The sequence below is a fragment of the Alosa alosa genome, chromosome 23 (genome assembly GCF_017589495.1).
Source record: "Alosa alosa isolate M-15738 ecotype Scorff River chromosome 23, AALO_Geno_1.1, whole genome shotgun sequence".
Classification (NCBI taxonomy): domain Eukaryota; kingdom Metazoa; phylum Chordata; class Actinopteri; order Clupeiformes; family Clupeidae; genus Alosa; species Alosa alosa.
The window spans coordinates 18,259,459-18,280,705 of NC_063211.1; the positions used below are offsets into that span (position 1 = coordinate 18,259,459).

A 21,247-nucleotide genomic window follows, 5' to 3' on the forward strand; every position below is an offset into this window, starting at 1 on the left:
TGTGTTTTAATGAGTTCTTCGATTTTAATTAGTCGAGGGCCATTGATTAGCTCTTGTCAAACTTCCTTTTCCTCTCCGTCTTCCTGGTGTGTGTGTGTGTGTGTGTGTGTGAATGGCAGGGCCCACGCTGACGGCTCCATCCGACGCGGCTCCAAAAACGACGCCAGCAACTCACAGACTATCCGCAGCGGCCTCGGGGTCAACCTCAAAGACGTCAAAGTCTTTAACAAAGTCCGGGAGAAAGGTTGAGGTTCCTTCAATGACCTTGTTCATTGTTTTCATTTCTAAAGTGCCCAGTAGGCTTTGACTCAAATGCAAATGGTCCGAGGTTGTTTCATTGGGCTGTGAGCATGTTGAGATGAGATGAGATGGCAATAAGCAGCTGGTGTGTTTAACATCAGGACTGGAGAGCCAAAGGGGAATCTTGATGGCATGTGTAACCAGCTAAAACATCTCCTCTTCTTTTCATGAATAAGTGAATGGATACACATGAATGACTGTTTACATAGAGCTCCTCTGACCCAAAGCACTTTGCATACATCAGGGTCTCACCAAACCCCTACTGTGTAGTGCCCATTTCAACGGTACGACTGACTGTAAAAATTATTTTCCAGAATGCTCACTACATCTTGGTAGTTTATTTAGGAGGTAAAGATTGTGTAGTAGTATCAGTAGTTTATAGTAGTAGTAATAGTCTGTGTGTGTGTGTGTGTGTGTGTGTGTGTGTGTGTGTGTGTGTGTGTGTTTGTATGGGTGTGCGTGTGTGTGCCATGCCTTACTCAGGTACCAACCCCTGCGGGCGAAACCCCTGTCAACAGCTGTGTTTCCACCTGGGTGGTGGCAAACGGTCATGTGCCTGCGCTCACGGTTACCTGGACGAGGACGGACTCCGGTGCCACCGGCACCCGGGCTACCTGCTCTACTCCGAGAGAACTGTTCTCAAGAGCGTCCACTTGTCTGACAAGGGGAATCTCAACTCCCCCGTCAGGGCCTTTGAAAACCCGGCTTACTTTAAGAATGTCATCGCACTGGCTTTTGACTATCGCCAGGACACAGTGGGGACCAATCGGATCTTCTTCAGTGACGTCCTTTTTGGGAATATACAGATGATTAATGATGACTGGACGGATCGCAGAATCATTGTGGAAAGTGAGTGACTTTTTCTTTTGGTTTTATTTTCTCTCTGGCTTAAGTTGTTTTCTTTTGGCTTTTCTTTTGCTTTTCTTTGACTTTTGGTAGATACGCTGCACTCACTACCTTTCTTATACGGCAAGTTTTATAGTCGATGCTGAAAGGATAATACCTCTGACCCACCCGTGCTCTCTCTCCTTCTCGAGGCTCATTCAATTTCATGCAGTGCTGCGCAGATCTAACCGGGCATGATGCATGCTGAACTTACTGCAAGGGTTAAGAAATATCATCTTACCTTCTCTGGCATGGCAGGACATCACCAGGATGTCAATATGTCACCTGACCTTAAGACCTGGCGAGTGCAAGGCGCTTGCAGTCAGCTCCTGCAGTGGCTCTCTCATTTTTTTTTTTTTTTTTTTTTGATTTGTTATCTCCTAAGCATATGTATTTCCATTGCTTCAGTTTCGTCAGTAACAAAGAAAGCAGACACTGCGAGATCGACCATTGTTTTCATCAAAGCTAGAGGAAGTAGAAGGTGTCTGAATTGACGGCAGTCTTTTTAAACTCCAACCCTGCAGTCACCAGCAGTTCACCTTGACGTATGAATTCAGGCTCATTCAGATGCAGTTCATCTCGAACAAGCTTTCTGTCTGTGACAGGTGAATGGTGCCCAGGTGTGCGCAGGTGTGGATGATGGTGTTTTGATTGGCAGGGGCATAAGAGGCTTGCTCATTCTATGCTGTCTGTTCTCCCTTACTCTCGGCTTTTTGGCTTTTGATTTTCGTTTTGCATGAGATCCCCTAGACTCTGATTTGTGCCACATTTTTGTTTCAGCTTTCACTACACTGACTTTTTAAGGATGGACTCCAGCAGTTTATTACACCCCTAAATCTCTTCTCTGTTCTAAAATTATACATTTAGAAGTTTTGTCATGAAAAAAACCCTCATGGCCTTAAAATGGCTTAACCACTTAAACTTAAACTTTACGCTTTCTTCCTTATTTTGGGAATTGGGACCTATCTGACCCTGCCCCCTCTCCATACACTCAGTAGCTGACATGTTAACTAGCTTGATGAAGAATTGTCCCACCCTCAAGTATTCCGGATTGGTTCATTACCCTCCAGTCATAAAGGACTGCAGTTTGGATTCGCATAGCCTACTGAGGCTGTGATTGGTTGACTGTAGAAGCAGAAATAATGAAGAAGTAAAGAAGGGCCAATAACACTGAATGCTTATTTCGCTCATGGGATGTTTTTGAAACACAGCAGACACTATAGGGACAAGTTAGCAAGGTTAAAAAACTTGTTTTTCACAGGAGGGTATCTAAATAAATTATTAAATGTATTCATTATTTGAAAACTCCATGTGGCCTCCCCTTCATGTTTCCATGCTCCAGCTGTCATAAGCTAAACACCCAACCATGCCTCTCTGTTTGTTTATGTGATTGCAGCTTTCAGAATGATTTGTGTTTTGTGTCACTCAATTTTAAAAGCATGTCTGTCCAGTGATTGCTGGACCAATCTTCTGCTGGACGTGTGTAACGCTGATACACTGATGTTTTTTTTTTTTTTTTTTGCTCTGTTGAGGGAAATATGTGTTCTGTAAGATCATATAATATGCCATGCTTCGAAAAAGACATTATGTGAACAGGTGATTCACGGCATCAATGCACATAGTTTTGGAGAAGCTGTACAGTCATTTCAAATATATGTCAACGCACTTCTAAGAGCTTTGTAATGGCTGTTGTGATTCTGCTGAAAGGAATGGGACCAATTTAGTTGTCAGAAGCACTAAATGACACTTGATGGATTAGTCCCCTGTGCCAAATATAGATGGTGTGGAGAGCATTATGTGAAAAGACATGCTGTGGATTATCTTCTCTGGAGAGCTCCTGATGCTCTGGATTGGCCTAGGTGATTTAGGTGCATTGTCTTCTGAGAAAGGAAATGGTATGCAATATATAAGTACAACAGCGACAGGAATTACCCGTAATGGATGTTTCTTTATTATCTCTCATTGGTGAACAGCCTCGGTGAAATGAAACCAGCACATATGCTCCTTGAAATGTTCTGTTGATTGATGGATCTCCGCAGGTATATTGCTCAGGAAATATGCACTTTAAATGTGACAGGATTCTTTACGAATGCACCGAGGCACATTCACTCTAAGTGTTGTCACCAATGGCTGTACACAAACGGGATGAGCTAGCTAGCTCTCGTGTCCTTGTTTGCTTTAGGCTGGACACATCTTAACATGCGTGTGATTGGGCTAGGGAAAGCAAGGAATGTGTGATGAAAACATCATTGCTTATTTCGCCCACTCTGAAAGGCGAGGGAATGGATGTCATGTACGGCTTCATCTTCCTGTCTAAAGCGGAAGGGCATGCTGCTAACCAGGCATGGGGAGCCATAGGAGAATAGTGAGGGGGTTGCTCTTTTATGTATAGACCCATTAAATATTTTCCCTCAGTCTGGAGGTTCAAAAAGAGCTGAAAGTTTTCTTCCCATTTTTCCTGACAAGGGGGAAAGAGTTGATCTTGCTGTAATCTCATCCCTTTTTTATGTTCCCGCTTGTCAAACCAGAATGTCTAAATATGAAATTGTCTTTCTTGTCAGGAAAGGTTGTACAGGCTTTTTCATCATGCAGTAATTATTGGAGAAGTTTTATACAATGTTTTTTTTCACTCCTTTCATGTACATCATATTGTCCATGTTTTTACAGATAGCACAAAAGACGACAACAGAACAGCCAAATATATATCAGCATAGATGACTGTGGCCTATGCATATACAGTGCCTGGTGTACATTTCTGAAGATGGTACTATATTTGCCTCATTTGGCAAGCTGTCACCGACTTTGTACAACTAGTGTTCAGCTTTATATGCTAGCCAGTGCTGTATATTTGTTTTTATTTTGGCTTTATATTCCCGTTACCAGCCCGTGCACAGTGACACGACAATCAGAAGTTCAGGCTGTAATGAGACCCTAAAGCCGCAGGCCTTGACATGTCTACTGGATTGCTTGTGATTGCACACTGGCCTTGGTGTCATGCTCACATTATTCACTTCTCGCTCAGCTCTCCTCTTCTTCTTCTTCTTCTTCTTCTTCTTCCAGCCTCTGTGTTTTTTTTCTCCCTCGTTGTTCAATTTGGCATTCTCATGTCTTGCATCAGAAGTGGCCGCTTGTTTACTCTATGCTAGCTGAAATAACTTTTCTTCTCCTTATGCTGATCCGCCCTCTATCCATCCTGTGGTTGTACTGTATGTATCCCAGAATGCTGTGCAGTGCATGCTCCTGATAGGGCTGTGCTCTTTGCCCGTTCAGTAGCCCTAGCCCTCGAGCCACACTCTGTGTGATTTGTACTGTTGTTGTCTTGTAGCCACTGTGTGTTCTCTCTCTCCCTGCTCCATGTGTTGCAGTAGTTGTTGTGTTGTCGCTGATGGGAGTTTGCTAGACAGGGATTTCATGAACTCATGAGTTATGGGCTAGTCAGAGGCAAAAGGGCAGGCGGGTGGTATATCCCTGCCACACACACAAACACATACACACACACACACATACACATTTGAGATGTTATGTGATGCACAGACACACACACATACTTCTCTCCATTCCTGCCCCTCCCTCACCTACACACACAAACACATATACACATATAAACCTCGCACACACCCATCCCTCTGTGGTGTTATCGCAGGGTCAGCCCTCATCCTGGAGTCGGCCTCGTCCAGTCCAGGAGGGCCAAGTGAATGCAGCGTGCGGCGCGCAGTATTGACAGCTCACTGTGTCCGCCTGAGAGAAATCCATCTTCGTTAGCCACCGTTAACGTGATGGATGGCCGACAGCCAATGATGTGATGGCACCTCCCCTCCTGCCTTGTACCGCCCCCCCCCACACACACACACACACACACACACACACACACACACACACACACACACATTCACACTCTTTTTAAATCACATTGCAAGCGTGTGTGTGTGTGTGTGTGTGTGTGTGTGTGTGTGTGTGTGTGTGTATATGTTGCGCACAAATGTGAGTATGTGTTTAATCAACTACATTCCACATCACCTCTGGGTGATTTAAATTGTCAGGGCGCAGTAGTGTTTCACCAGATCTCTTTTGCCCCTCAGTGTCAAATCTCAAATCAACCAAAACATCCACTCAGAGTTACATCAGTTTTTAGGGGGAAAAGACTCACACACCCTCAGAATGAAGATCTGACACTCAGTACACCTTGGATATCTCACTGCTATCTTTGAACTTTTAGTCTGATTTCTTTTTTCGATTTCTTCGGAGAGCTTGCTATAAAAATTCAACTATGCTGTGTGTATGGTGTTGTGTGTGTGTAAGAGAGTGGGAAGGAATGAGATAATTAGTGAGTGTGTGTGAGAGAGAGATTTTGCGTGCGTGCGTGCGTGCGTGCGTGCGTGCGTATGTGCGTGCATGTGTGTGTGCACGCACCACAAATACAGCAGGAGCACAGCAGCCTCTCCATCAGGGGTCTTTTCATCAGTAGTGTGTGTGTGTGTGTGTGTGTGTGTGTGTGTGTGTGTGTGTGAACCTCTCAGTAATGCATGGAGACAGCCCATCCCATACCACCTGCACCGAGGTTCCTGTGTATAGAGAAAGAGAGAGAGAGAGTGTGGGTAATTATGAGAGAAAGAGAGAGAGAGGGAGGGAAAGAAGAAAGCAACAGGGAGATTGAGAAAGTGAATGAGTGAGTGATTGAAAATGAGGGAGAGGGAGAGAGGAGAGGGAGAAAGTGAGAGAGAGTGAGAGGGAGTGAGAATGAGAGAGAATGTATGGAAGAGAGAGAGAGAGACGGGCCGCCTGCTGAGTTGGCTGTAACGTGTCTGACCTGTGAGATAGCGGAGACATCCATCAGCCTGCCTTAAGAGACCACTCTCAACAGGAGCAGGAGTGGAGGCGAGAGGAAGAGGGGGATTGGGGAAGGGGGTGAAGGAGATAAATGATCTCGCTAATCAGAGACACGTCGGTGTATAAAGCACCGCCACTCTCCTCAGATGTGCACTTTAATGAATATGAATAGCTTTGTAAAATGTTAGCTATCCATATCCATGTCACACTATTAGATGTGCAATATTAGTCTTCAAAGCCATGGAGCCTTCACGTTCACTCATAAAGACCCATTAATTTGCCTCCCAGTAAGTGGATTATGTATGTAATTTACCATAATGGAGAGCTTTTGTTCCATTCTGTGATGAAAATGATATATCGAGGCATTTTGGGGCTTGTATTCCTTGTATTTTTTTTTCCGCTTTTCTTCGCGTGCAGCTAAGGTGAATTGAGTAGTGCACCGGGAGAAGGGAATGAGGCAATTGTCCTTGTTGAAACAGGAAACGGCGAACTCTGCCAAGCCGGAGCGGAGCAGACGATTTCTGTTTATCTCCAAGCCCAATAGGACGCCTGCCTAGCTGTTAGCTCTTGTTATGTCTTGTCCAAGCGAGCAGGCAGAGGCTACGTTGCATTGCTTTGAGTTGCTTTACTGAAGCAATATGTCGCTCTCCACTTGGACATGCGATCAAAGCGGCGGCGACATGTCAGAGTGTGACACGGGGGAGAGATGTGCATCCCAAACAGCTGTTGTGGGAGAGAGAGTGAGGTACCATTCTCCGGCCGGCTCCCTCCTTAAATCCCATCCACCAGGAACATGACATTAAGCAGAGGGTATTTGTCAGCAAAGCTGCAGTGATAGTTCTGGCACAGGGTCTTGTTCAAGAGTTGCTAAAAATAAGCAACCGGATTAGTGATGGTAAGACACAATCCTGATCTAAGTCTTTCCGGACGATCATGACATGGAATAACAGGTGTGTGACACCTCTTCCTGAGCTGAGGACTTTAAATGACCGTGTGGAAATGATACGGTGTTGTCCTGATGCAAAAACAGCTGGCAGGTTTCACTGCACCATGTGTTAGGTCCTGTTAGTGGCAAAGAGAGAAGATGTGCAGCGTTGTTGTATTCTTTTGCTGAGCAGTGCTGTTCCAATCATGGGCTGTTTTGAGCAACTTTCCCCTGCTTACATTCCCAAATGTATCCTAAGGTTATTGTATTGTACTTTTACACAATTCCCCGTGGACAAAGGAAACATCTGCTATCTAATCTATGAATTTACAAATTCAACATTACCTTTTCCTTTGCCTGCCACAGTTTGAATAATACAGACAGGACATTGATTGCTTTCAACAGTGTGTCTATTGACCTATGCGATGTAAGTGGCCCTATGTCCCTCTGAACTCATTTATATTGGCAGGCAGAAGGTTAGTCAGTTTTCATCTTCTTTTTCAGTTGAGACCTTGGCTTAAGGCCAGGGCAGCTATGGATAACTGATTTGATAGATGTTTTTGTCTGGAGGTTTTTCTGTGTTTTTTTTTTCAATTTATTCAACCGAAGCCAACCTTAAAAATATCAATAACAGTACAACTGTTACTGTTTTTTTTTTTTTTATTACAGTAACTAAACAGAACTAAGATAGTGAATAATCAGTTCTGTTAGTTTGAACAACATATGTATTTGTCTGTCAAATAGCAGCATATTGTCTCCTCAAGTCTCAATAGACATGTGAACTAGGTGTAGAACACATTGACGTTTTTTAGACATGTAAACTGGGTGTAGAACCGTACGTGTCTGTTGTTAACACATGTGAACTGCGCGTAGAACCATGCGTGTAGAACACATTGGTGTTGTTCCGACATTCAGTGACTTGCAGTGACTCTCTTTTCTTTCTTTCCCTTGGGAACGAGTGAGTGAGAACAAAGAATGTTTTTGTCCCTTTGTGTTCTCCCCCAGTCAGATATTTAATTCGGTTCATGTCAGGGGTGGCTTACCACCGTTCTAAACATTATAATCAACAACCTTCTTTCCTCTTCAGGTAGGTGCCGAGTCATGAGAACTGACCAGTATTTTTACTGGACAAAATATTGTTCTTTGTCTTTCCTCTCCTAATAGATGGGGTCAATTTTTTAAAACATTATGATCACAGACCCGTATTGTTTTTCTTTTATTGTCTTCCTCGCCTTTCCTCTCCCAGGAGATTTGAGGTCGATAGAGGGCCTGTCATATCATTGTGGTAAACAATGTGATCAGTATCTGGGGGGCATTGGTGTACCATTGTGATAAACAGTCTGATTCGTATTGTTTTTGGGGAACGCCGATCAGTGTTGTTTTGTGTCTCCTCTCTCCCAGTAAACGTGAGTTCGGTGGTACCATCGTGATAAAGAGTGTGATTCGTATTGTTTTTGAGGAATGCCGATCAGCGTTGTTGTGTGTCTCTTCTTTCCCTGGCAGACGTGGGGTCAGTGGAGGGTCTGGCATACCACCGCGGCTGGGACACGCTCTACTGGACGAGCTCCACCAGTGCCACCATCAGCAGGCACACCATCGAGCCCGGCACCCACGTCGCGTTCAACCGCGAGCCCGTTGTCATCATGGCCGAGGACGACCACCCCCACGTGCTCGCTCTAGACGAGTGTCAAAAGTATGACCGCACCTCACCACACCACACCGAACCACACCATACCCCATAACCCCCTCCATAGGGCTGTAAAGGACGACCATAACACACCACACCACACCCCATAACCCCCTCCACAGGTGTGAAAGGGATGACCATACCTCACCACACCACACCACGATCCATAACCCCTTCCACAGATCCCCTTGCTCCCTCCCCCATCTTTGCCCTTGTCTCTCTCTCACCGGTCACTGGTCGGTCACTCTTGCCCTTTGATGAGCGTCAAAAGTACAAAAACAACAATGGCAACACATTGCATTTATATAGCGCTTTTCAAAGCAGTTGACAGTGAAGGGGCAACCTCACTAACCACCACCAATGTGTAGCACCCACCCACCAATGCACCAGAACGCTCACCAGATACCAACTTGAGGTTGATGAATGAGCCAATTACACTGGGGGGTGATTAGGATGAGCCAGATTGGGAATTTAGTCAGGACAACGGGGAACCCCCTACCACTACGACCACACTACCTCACCACACCCCATAATCCCTCTCTTACACTCTTAAAACGAATGTGTTAGAAAAACAAAACAAACTGTGTTGTCCCTGTTGTCCCTGTCTGGACATAGAGATGTGTGAAAAACAACACAAGTTGTGTTATTTTCAACACATTCGTTTTAATTTGTTTTATTTGCCCTCTATCATTTTCTCTCCCAAGTCCGTCCTTCTCACTGTCTCTCTGGGGACCCTCATTCAAATGACGTGATCACAACCCCATAACCTCTTTACTGCATATTCATCTCTATTTTTTTCTTTACCCAATCTCTTTCTCTCTGTTGCCCTGTCTGTCACTGCCTTACGTTCTCTTTGTCTGACCTCTCATCCACCCACATACAGTATGCTAACCTTGGATGATGGTCAAAAATAAGTCCACTATACCCCAACCACATTCTTCTTCTTCTTCTTCTTCTTCTTCTTCTTCTTCCTTCTTGACCTCATGGCCTTCTTTCCTGTATTTCGCCCCATCATTTCATGTCCATAAGATAACCCTCCATCTATCAGAGCATAAATAGGCTACCAAAAAAAGAATTTGTTGGTTTTATGATTTTTTTTTTCTGTGCCTAAATCTAAATTTACTTGGTTGAAATTCCGACACATATCAAATCTATTGAGTGGATTAAGTCATTTTTTACAAGACAGCGGAAGTGTTCACATTAAAGCGTTCTCATTCAAGTTTTGATGGCTGTGCTTAGCAGCATGTCACACACAGAAGTGAACACTTTACCTAAAAAGGCACTTTTCACACTGACTGCCATGTCTGTGACAGCTGGGATCTCTTAAACCCCTCTCTGAAGCCTGTTATTTGGGTGGCTTTCTCTATCCAGAAGCCTCTGACAGGGCGACATCTCGGTAATTAAGTCGCGGCAATTAGATGAAAGACCACACGCAGGGTGACACTCACACATCAGTGCCTGCCATGCTTGATGGCCATTGCTAAATCTGAAATAAGGTTGACCCCAATGTCGATAAACTTAGAGGAAACTCACAGAGGAAGTTTGGGAGCTCATTCAAGTGAATAGCTATTTAGAGTGTTTGACTGCAGTGTACCCTATCGATTTAATTATTTCTGTCTGCGTCTGTGTGACTTTTAAAGCTACAGTAATGACACGACGCTACGTTCATATCCATAATGTAAGCAGACACAAATAGAAAAAACAAGGGCTCAGTCAGTATATGTTCTTTTTTTTTGCTCTTAAAGTCAGTCTCTTGAGCTCAGTAGCTAATCAGTACTAGAGCATGGGGCTTTTCTCAGCTGATGATTATTTCTCACCCCTCTGACCTCCTCTTGCTCCCAAAACACTCATCAGCATACACACACACACACACACATACACACACACACACATACACACACACACACACACACACACACACACACACACACACACACACACACACACACACACACACACACACACTCCAGGATCCATCACAGGCTCTGACAGCAAAGTGGTCACTCCGAGAACGAGTGTCTCTCTTACAGGCGACAGGGTGTGTTTGTGTGTGTGTGTGTGTGTGTGTGTGTGAATTTGGTGGTGTGAAAGTGCTGTTGGTGCTTCACAGGGGGGGCTGTCAGTGACACCCTCGCGGCCGTAATTGGAACCAGACAGCACCTGCGGTAAAACCCAGTGTAATAGCAGCCGACAGTTCATGTCTGAATGTGTAGCAGACTCAGGTTGCTCCGATCACATCTCCACCCCCCTCAACCCCCACACACACCCTCCCCCATCCACCAACCTTCCTGTGAGCTGAGGGAAGTGTGAGACCAGAATCAGTGGGAGATCAGGGATAGTAATTACCCACCCACACCCAGGTGTGTATGGGTCATTGACGAATAAGGGTTTTAAAAGGGGTTTTCAAAATAATCTTTAAAAAAATACTTTGGTTTAAAATAATGGACAGAATGAATGAAGTCTTAATGGTTGTGCAAAATTTACAGAGGTTTTGATACAGTACATTTTTAGATTGTATTTGCAATTTCACCACCCAAATAATGTCAGGTGGCAGAACCATAAGTTTCTAAAAACCAAAAATTCTAAAAGTCTCGTTTTAAATGTAAAGGCCCTCGGAAGTCTACCAATGAAGTACTGTATGGAGCTACTTTGAGCCTCGTAAATGGTGTAAAACAGTGATTTATTTGTATGGCTAGGCCGATGCCGAGGCACCCCCATCGAAAAACTAATGGTAGCATTGGCTAACTAGCTCCAGATTTCTGAGTGCAGGGGACAAGCCGAAATGAGATATGAGACATACGTTCACACTCGGTATCATGTTTCAACACACTTTAGATCAAAATCACACCGGAATTCTCCTTTAACCACTACACTACCACCGCCCATAAATTAATGGGTGACAGCTGCGGCCACGGCATCATGCCGGATTCGAACCGGTGATGCTACTGGCACAAATGTGTTTCGCCCAGCGACGTCTTCTCAATAGGGCTATGGAAGTGCTACTTCTTGTACACCTATATAACCTTTAGACTTTGCTAGCAAGTCCATCCATTCAATTTTCCAATAAAATACATAGTTTTATGGGTCAATGACGTGACATGCAGATTTCTGTGTCTGAGTCCATTACTTTGGTTTAAAATCATTTTAAATGATTCATAACAAGCATCATTTTATTCTATAAAACCTGTATAATTTGAACATATCTTCTGTTTGTCATAAAACTCAATTTTATTATCCCTGCATTTGGAGTTTCAGTCACAGCAAACTCCATTTCCATTTTTATACAACAGCTAAATTTTTTGAATAATGCAAAAGGATTTTAATAGTTTTTACAATTACGCCAGCTGCATAAATCATTGCAAGCACACATTTGTTAAGTTCGACTTGCATAACATACCATACAAGCAATGCCACGACTCTTGCATGAAAACAGCTTTAAGAAATAGCTTGGTTTTGACTCGGTGATGGTGGATGTTGAAGCACAGTACTTGTTTACCCCACGCTCACATTCAGCAGCACTGGCAGTCTGGCATACTGAGAAGGGCTAAAAGACAGAATAAATAAGTAAATGTGCATTAGCACAAGCTTAGCATGAAAAGGCAGAGGATTCAGGATCCAAGCATAGAGTGCATAGAGTAGCAGACTGACCCAGTCCAATAGGTAATGCAGTTATATTAATAGCCATCCATTAGCAGTCAAAAAAGTCAGCCTGTTTACTTTGAAATGTTTTTTTGCACATATTTATAAAAAATGCTGCTTCTCTGATTCATTCCAGACACCACATTTCATGTGTTCTTTTCACTTTTCTATATAAATATAAATAGCGACCTGTGTCGCGTTCTTCTCCTCTTCTGCTCTTCCTCATCGTCATCTTCCTTCCACGGGTTTCAGCCTGATGTTTTGGACCAACTGGAATGAGCAGCATCCGTGCATCATGAGGTCCACCCTGGCAGGAAAAAATATCCGGGTCATCATCAGCACCGAGATCGCCACCCCCAATGGACTCACCATAGATCACAGATCTGAGAAGCTGTACTTTTCTGATGGAAGCCTGGGCAAGATCGAGAGGTGTGACTATGACGGCTCCCACAGATATGTAAGTACACACACACACACACACACACACACACACACACACACACACACACACACACACACACACACACACACACACACACACACGACCAGCCTTGTTTCAAGACAGGCATGACAGCGGTCATTATTTAAAGGTCCTTAGACGAAAATAATGACTGGGAGAACTTTGGGAAATCCCATTCAAGCCAATGGAGCGTTCTACTTGCATTGTGAAGAGCTATATAATAAGTCAAGTGTATCCAAGGAGAGAGTGATAGAAGGATAAGGAGGTGAAGGCAGAAGGATAGAAGAAGGGAAGTGTATGGAATGTTAGAAGTGTTCGTAGAGAAAGTCCTCGAAGAGCTTCTTGAAGATAGAGAAATAGCTTCTTGAAGAGCTTCTCGAAGACAGTGAGAGATGCCCCTGCTGTGGTATCTCTTGGTAAGTCTTTCCACTATCGGGGAACCACAGTGCCAGACCACATTCCTTGGAGACACATAGTGGCCGAGGGGTAATATAAGCCTTTATTAGAGCCAGCACTTTATAAGCAAGCATTAGGGATTTGAATTTGATGTAGGCGGCTATGGGTAACCAATGGAGCTCAATGAACAGCGGGGTAATGTGCCCTTTTCGGTTGATTGAAAACCGTTTTGGACCATTTGTAGCAGTTTCACTGCCCAAGCTGGAAGGCCTGTAAGGAGGGCGTTACAGATTATCTTAACTGCATCCGAGCGTCCGACTGTTGCGTAGCATTGAGTGCTCTCCTGTTACACATACTGTTCTGTTGCGTCATATTTCTTGTTGAAAAGAAAATAGAAACAGGTCACTCAGCGCCACCATATTAATTATTTTGTTTGCCTGAGATGGACAAGGGAGTATGGGATATCTTGAGCAAAAGCAAAAAAAAACATAAGATGTGTCCTTGAGAATCAGGAGAAAGGAAGGATGGATCTTGGAAAGAGTTTTGGAGATTGGACAACCGTGTATGATGTACTATCCTACAAATGCACTCTGCCCTGACCGAGTCCTAGGTTTTCGGACATGAGCATCATGAAGAGCTATACTCATACTAAAGAGAAAGCCAGTCCCTTTTAGCTGTTTCAATAAGGAATGTGTGTGTGTGTGTGTGTGTGTCTGTGTGTGTGTGTGTGTGTGTGTGTGTGTGGGTGTGGGTGTGGGTGTGGGGGTGTGGGTGTGGGTGTGTGTGTGGGTGTGTGGGTGTGTGCGTGTGTGGTGAGGGCTACAATGCTCTCTCGTGGTGAGGGCTACAATGCGGTCATTGCGGTCAACAGTCCCCCCTCTCAGTTGCTGGGATGCAGACAATATGGCCCATGTCTTGATGGACACCGACAAGCTGGCTTTAGTGCATCCTGCCTGAAGGCAAACCTTTCTTGTTATTTTTCGAATGTCTTTGTGCTTCATATTCCAGTCACACACATGCACACACACATACACGCACACACACACACACACACACACACACACACACACACACACACACACGCACACACACGCAGACACACGCACACACACACACACACACACACACACACACAGTGTTATACCAAATTTGCACACTAATGACAAAGGCTATCATAGAGGCGCTAATTATACTGGTTAAGGTGGCCCTGTGACATCTACAGCCACAGAGCAGCTGCCCCTTTAGCTCCTCACCCATGGGGTCAGCCTGTTATCCACCTCGTTTGGACCTCCATATCGGGAAACTTGGTGAAGGGGTTGAATTTAGTCACAGGTGTTGTTAGCGCTCAGTATTCATCACGCTAATGATGGCCGCGTGATCCCTCTGCTCCAGCTGACTAGACAGCCAGCAAATTAAAAGGTGAAAATTAAACCAGAGTCATCTGCAGGGGAGCGGAGGAGGAGAGGGAGAGGAGAGGAGAGGAGAGGAGGGTGTGAAATGGATGAAGAGAGGAGAGCAGGAAAGAAGAAAGGCGGGAGAGGGCAGAAAGGGGTAGAAGGAGGAGGAGGGTAGAGTTTATGAAGGTAGAGGAATGAAGTGGTGAGAGGAAAAGAGGAGGTGGTTTTTGTCTGGGCTTGACTCTGTGTATGTGGAAGACTCAGGAAGACTAGAGCTAGATTTGGATTTACAGACCACAGTGTCATCACATTGTCTCAATGACATGTGAGGGGGTGGTGGGAGCATGAGTGGTGCTTTGGCACACAGACTAACAAGCTATTACTATTCTTAAGAACGTTATCAACACTGTTTTTGTTTGCGATGCTTGATCCTCCTGAGACATTTACAGGTTAAGATGTACAGAGAATGGAGACATAACTTTGAGGGCAAGTTTGCAAACATGTTTCTCATACAGAGACACCCAGATATGTATGCACAGAAAAATCAATAAATAGTTAATTTTACACATTAAAATAGGTACTACAATGCATTGTATTGTCTTTGCACTTGGAACATGCTCAAAACCAATTATATGAAATACAATGTCATCTAATTGAGTCTAATAACACCAAACACCTATTTCAAAGAAGTAACACAGTCAGTAGACTTTCATGTGCACAGCGTTTTAACTGTTCTTACATGGCGGCCATATCAGACATAATATGGACCACTAGGCAGTGTGCAGATTGTAGCATACAGTTCACAGGTTATCAGAGATGGAGTATGTGAATGCAGCTATTTCGCTAGCTTTGAGCTATTTCGCTAGCTTTGGTGTTAAGCTTGATATGAAGAGCGTCAAAATAAACGCGCGCACACACACACACACACACACACACACACACACACACGGATGCACACACACATACACAAATGAATGAAGGGACAGGTTGAAGCAGGGACGGGTTGAAGCAGGGACATGGTCTTGACACCCCCCTCTCAGGGATTACTGCCTGAGCCCCTGTCTGTCTGTGGGAGTGACACACACACATACACACACATACAAAGACTTCCTCTCCCTTTCTCTTTCTATTCCACACAAAAATATGCTGACAGTTAGATAGACACTCTCTCTCTCTTTCGCTCTCTCTTTCTCTGTCTTACTACATAGACACACACACACACACACAAACACACACACACACCACAGATGAGCTGAGAAGAGAGATTGACATGCCAGGGTCTGGACCTTTAAAAAAAATAAAATAACTGAGTTTTGTGTGTCTCAGCCGGGCCCTTGTTTAAGCACAGGGATGAAAGACTGACAAAGCCGACAGAAGGAAAAGAGAATTATCCAACATCAATCTCCGGGGCTGGAACGGTGGGAATAATCCCATGTCAGTCTTCGGGGTTAGAGCCTTGGGGATTTTTTTTGGCCACAGTTGTGTGTGCCCCTCTCTCTAACGGCTTCCCTTGAAGCTGTTTTTGATGCCAGTCAAAGCATTACGCAGTCCACATCATTCAACAACTATCAGTGGTATCTAGTGCACTCTCTCCCATGTACTGAGCTACTTTAGCGCTGGAAGAGTACTCCTCTCTACTGTGTGTAACAGATGGAAGGGACTTATCTGTGATAACAAGATTAATAGCCAAACCTGCAAGCCACCTCTGTTTTTTTTTATTTACTTTAGAGAGTCTGTCAGCCCCTCTTTATCTTGTGCTGTTACCTGTCTCTCTCACAGAGAGAGAGAGATTGAGAAGCAAGGAGTACATTATGTCATTGTGTAAATCATGCATGTTGGCATGTGTTGTCTGTCACATCACTACCACACACCCAGAGGAACAACAGGTGCTAATTAAAAGTGTGTGTGCGTGTTGCACGTGTGTGTGCGTGTGTTGGTGTGTTTGTGTGCGCATCCTGTCACTCCTGTCAGTTTAGGGACCTCCCAAAGGAATGTGCAATGGCTTTCTGCATCTGTCAATGTGTCAGAGCCACACACACACACACACACACACACACACAGAAGATGTGGGTTAATCATCAATTCCATTTTGGCACTGAGCAGAGCATCGCCGAGTGTGGTCATTTATGTGCTTGGCTAAATTATATGAAGAGATGAATCATCATGTTTTTCCCCGTAATGAAAAGCATCCTACTATGCAGTTAATGCCTCCAGGAAAACGCTGTAATTTTCTTACTTTTTAATTAGAGCATGTGTGCATTATCATCTGATTGGGAAGTGATTAATGAGTCAATTCATTTTCTCATTTTAATTTTTATTGAAAAGGGCTAAGGAGTGACTTGGTATCTGAATGTTTCTTCAACAAATATTAAGCAATCGCTCAACTATTTGCCACATTTTGAGGTATGTTTTTCATGAGCGGATTATTGACAGACACTTGTCACACTTGTTCATCCCCTGACCATCCACACTGGTACATACATAGACAAGACAGAACTGTTGGTAACACTTTACGGTAAGGGTACATGAATTATCATTAATTCATTTATACATTACTTCATTCCATTATATCTTATGATTCATCAGGAATTGACATGAGTTCAAAGTCTCTCATTCTTGACCTCATGCATGAACAACACATCAACTAAAGCATTAGGTATGGTGGGTACATCATTATGATGTATGATTTCTTAAGCATGATCATCATGATTACATGAATTTAAGGTTAATTACTCATGAGTTCATCATGTTTGTGGCCCTTTAACTAAAATGTGAACAATGGCAGAAAAATAAATCATCATGATCATTCTTAATATATCATAAGTCATAATGATGTGCCCACTATACTTAAAGAAAATTCCAGTATTTAGCACTTTGAGTCCCTTTCTGGTTTGTTTTGGATGAACTAGAGTGGTGGACACCGAAATTTTGACGATTGGTCCTGTCTCGACTTTTCTGACTCGTTTTGAATCGCCTTTGACTACTCAGAGTGGCTGCCTGCAGGCATGCTCACACATGTCCTAAAACAACCCTTAACGTTCATTTTCAAAACTGTGCAACTCACTGACGCGCAGCGGAGGGGTCTTGTTCCGCCCTGAAGGGACTTATTTTCACAGTAATGACCGGCGTTCTATACATTATCCCGCTTATTATACGGCTACTTGCCAAAACGAAATAATAAACTCCCCACGATATGACTTTAGCCTACATAACCTAGCCTATTTGTTACCGTTCATCGTGGCATTTTCTGAGAAACAAATAGTTCGCAACACACCATGCTGAACTTGAATCAAACATTCTTTAGAACACAGCTGATCAACCGTCTGCTTTCACGTTTGAATGAAGTTCCAGTCCTTGCGTAGTGATATGAAAGACATTAATCAGAAGCACAAAACCCGTTGCCATTGACAGCGGTCATTAAATGCTTTGCCGGTGATTTATGTAGATTTAACATAGGCCCGAACGTTGGGAAGGCCCATTCATGTGAATGGAACGTTCTGCAGCACTCTGGAGAGCCGTGTAATAATTAATGCATAAATTCATGATAATTCATGTACCCTTACCGTAAAGTGTTACCGAACTGTTCGACAAGCCTTCACACAGTAGCAACGATAAATAGCATTAGCAGAAAAACAAAAGCAAGCTTTTTAAGCGGCAAGTGAGGTGTTGGTAACTCAGGTGTTTGGAAGATGTACACATACTTCATGGGTAGGAGGCTCGAAGAGGAGTATAGGTTAAAAGGAAGGGGAGAAGGGGTTCTGTGGCGCAACTGGCTACAGCGTCCATACTACACGCGGGCCCAAGTGCCCACTGGGACCTGGGTTCGAGTCCAGCCCAGGTCATTTATCCATCCCGCCCCATCTCTCTCTCCCACTCGCTTCCTGTAAGTCTCCTCACTGTCCTATCAAAAAAAAGGCCAAAAAATATATATTTTTAAAAAAGGAGGGAGGAGAGAGGGGAGAAGAGGAGAGGGTATGAGGGGGAGGAAGTTGAGTGTAGAGATGGAGAGAAGTAGAGAATGAAGAGTAATTGAGAAGGGAGAATCAGAGCGGAGGAGGAGAGGGTATTATCTGAGTTGACTGTGTGTGACGAGAAGCTACTGTAGATTGGGATTTAAAGAGCTCACGGTCTCTCAACAGTGGGGTCTCTTTGATACCATACTGTGTGTGTGTGGCTATGTGTGTTGATTCTTCAGCATACAAACTAACATGCCATTAAGTAATTTGTGAGAATATTAGCTAGTTTTTGACCAAAACTCCATTACCGTAATTTCCCAACTATAAACCGAGGTTTATAGATAGATTTTGCTACATTTCTTCAAATATGAGATTAATACACGGGGGCAGTTAATATGGTATGAATATGGTTTCGTTTTTTTTTTTTTTTTTTTTTTGTCCTGCGGTTTATACACAATGCAGGTAATACACAGGACATTAGATAGATAGATACTTTATTGATCCCCAGGGGAAATTCAAGGTCTCAGTAGCATACAGACATCAACAGTAGCAATACAGCACAACAACATGCACTAACTTTTGCATTACTGTATGCTTCTTCAAGCACAGTAACATATGATTTCACTACTAAAAGCTATCCTTCTTCAATTGTATCAATGGCTAGTTGTGTTTCCCTAACTCATGGGGAATGTTGTTATTCTTTAGATGACACATTTTGTTTTCTCCAGAACCCAAATAGCTGTTTTTTTTCTCTCCACTCCATTTGGTTTGCAGGTGATCGTGAAGTCCGGTCCAGGGACATTTTTTGGCCTGGCCATCTACGGAGACTTCATCTTCTGGTCGGACTGGGTCCGCAGAGCTGTCCTGCGCTGCAGTAAATTCACGGGTGCAGACATGACCGTGCTCCGCGCCGACATCCCGCACCAGCCAATGGGAATCGTCGCCGTTGCCAACGACACCAACAGCTGTAAGTAATTTCCATGAAAGCCTTTTTAACTGCATAAGCATGCACGCTCGTTCCTATTAGGAACTTTCTAAGGCATTTCCGGTGGAACAGAAAACAAAAAGCTAATGGTAATTTGGCGACAAACGTTTTAAAGTCGTTACAAGTCCGAAGCGCTAACCAGTAGGCCACGGCTGCCCCTGGTTAGTAATAGCAGCAACACTCAGCAATACTGCCCAAGAGCATTGCTCAGTAAGGCTGGCCATTGTGTCATCTTCTTTACAGGTCAGGTCACGTGAGTGTTTCCTAGGAGTCAAGCCCATGGGTTTCAGTGGTGTTAGCACTTTGCTATGTCACTTTATGTACCAGCTGAGATGCAGGAAGACAGCAGCCTGATATAGTAATAACCGTGATAGAGTGTATGTGAGTGTTTGTGAGTGTTTGTCTGTGTGTGGTGTGTGTGTGGTGTGTGTGTGTGTGTTTGTGTGTGTGTGTTTGAGTGTGTTGGTGTGTGAGTTTATGTATGTGTGCGTGTGTGCGTGTGTGCGTGTGTGTGTGTGTGTGTGTGTGTTTGTGCGCGTGCCTGTGTGTGTGTGTTTGTGCGTGTGCCTGTATGTGTGTGTGTGTGTGTGAACCTGTCTGTGTCTGCTCTAATTGACCGATTGACCATACAGAGGCACAGTCTCTTACTGGTGACCGGTCTGGGTCTCCATGGGCTCATGTTAGGGAGCGGACAGCCCAGATGAGGCGTGTCAGGAGGGCATCTATTTCTGCACTCAGAGACGCCTCCAGTGGCGTCCTCAGCCTATGCACATTATTCATATGAGTCGGGCCCCGAGCCTCTCCCACAGCTCAGCAGGCATTCTTTAAATGGCCTCTTCTGCAAGCTCCCTCTCTCTCTCTCTCTCTCTCTCTCACTCTCACTCTCACACACACACACACACACACACACACACACACACACACACACACACACACACACTCACTTAGACACATGCAGATGTTTCCACTCTCCGCTCAGGCGGTTCCATTCACTTTTACCATGCATGCCTACTCTTGAGATTTCAAACACTCTCCAGTGTCAGCCAACCACCCCTCCATTTTTCATCAAGCACTAGGTCTCCAACGTCATCCTGGGACTCTATTTTCATAAAGCTGCACTCCAACCAGGACAACACAGACAGAAACATCGGCCAGTTTCGGGCTTCTTCTCACGCTCTCATGAGCAAGTGTTCCTGCCAACTACCTCTTCATTTTTCATCAAGCAATACAACGCCACGTCATCCCAGCATCTTTCTTTCATAGAGCCTTACCACCACCAACGATTGTTGAGTGCTGCAGTCATGTCTTTACATCGCTTTTCTGAAATCTTTGCTACCACCGGAATTCAGACAGAAGCGCCGGTTGTTATGCTGGCCGAAAAGCATCGTCGGTTCCTCTCTGGCTCTCTGCAGCCAGTGCTCCTGGCCTCCCACAGCCTGTGGTGTTACTGTAATGTCAGCGGACGTGTCTGACTAATGAACGCATACAGATCGCTCGGCTCGGTTCGGCTCGGCCCGGCCTCCCTCAACTTGACAAATTAAAGCCCAGGTGAGCCTAACAGAGAGCAGCACCACTGCAGCATGGCCAAAGAGTCGGAGTTGGACCCTGTTGTCCGACAGCATGTGGAAATCCCCCGCAAGGTGGAATAGTTAAATGCTCTATTAGCAATTTATGGAGATTATTACATTATTATTATTATTATTATTATTATTATTATTATTATTATATATTATCATCATCCACAAACCTGCCCTCCCTTCCTTGGTTCAGTACCACAGTACTGTATATCT

At 44.3% G+C, this 21,247-nt stretch overlaps 1 protein-coding gene across 1 annotated transcript in view; it reads left to right on the plus strand.

The window, feature by feature from the left end:
- LOC125288217 (low-density lipoprotein receptor-related protein 1B-like) overlaps positions 1–21,247 on the plus strand; it is a 271,541-nt gene that overhangs the window by 132,075 nt on the left and 118,219 nt on the right. Inside the window, 5 exon segments of the mRNA XM_048234393.1 lie at positions 120–244; positions 784–1,149; positions 8,441–8,630; positions 12,516–12,720; positions 19,247–19,439. Coding sequence (XP_048090350.1) covers positions 120–244; positions 784–1,149; positions 8,441–8,630; positions 12,516–12,720; positions 19,247–19,439 — 1,079 coding nt within the window.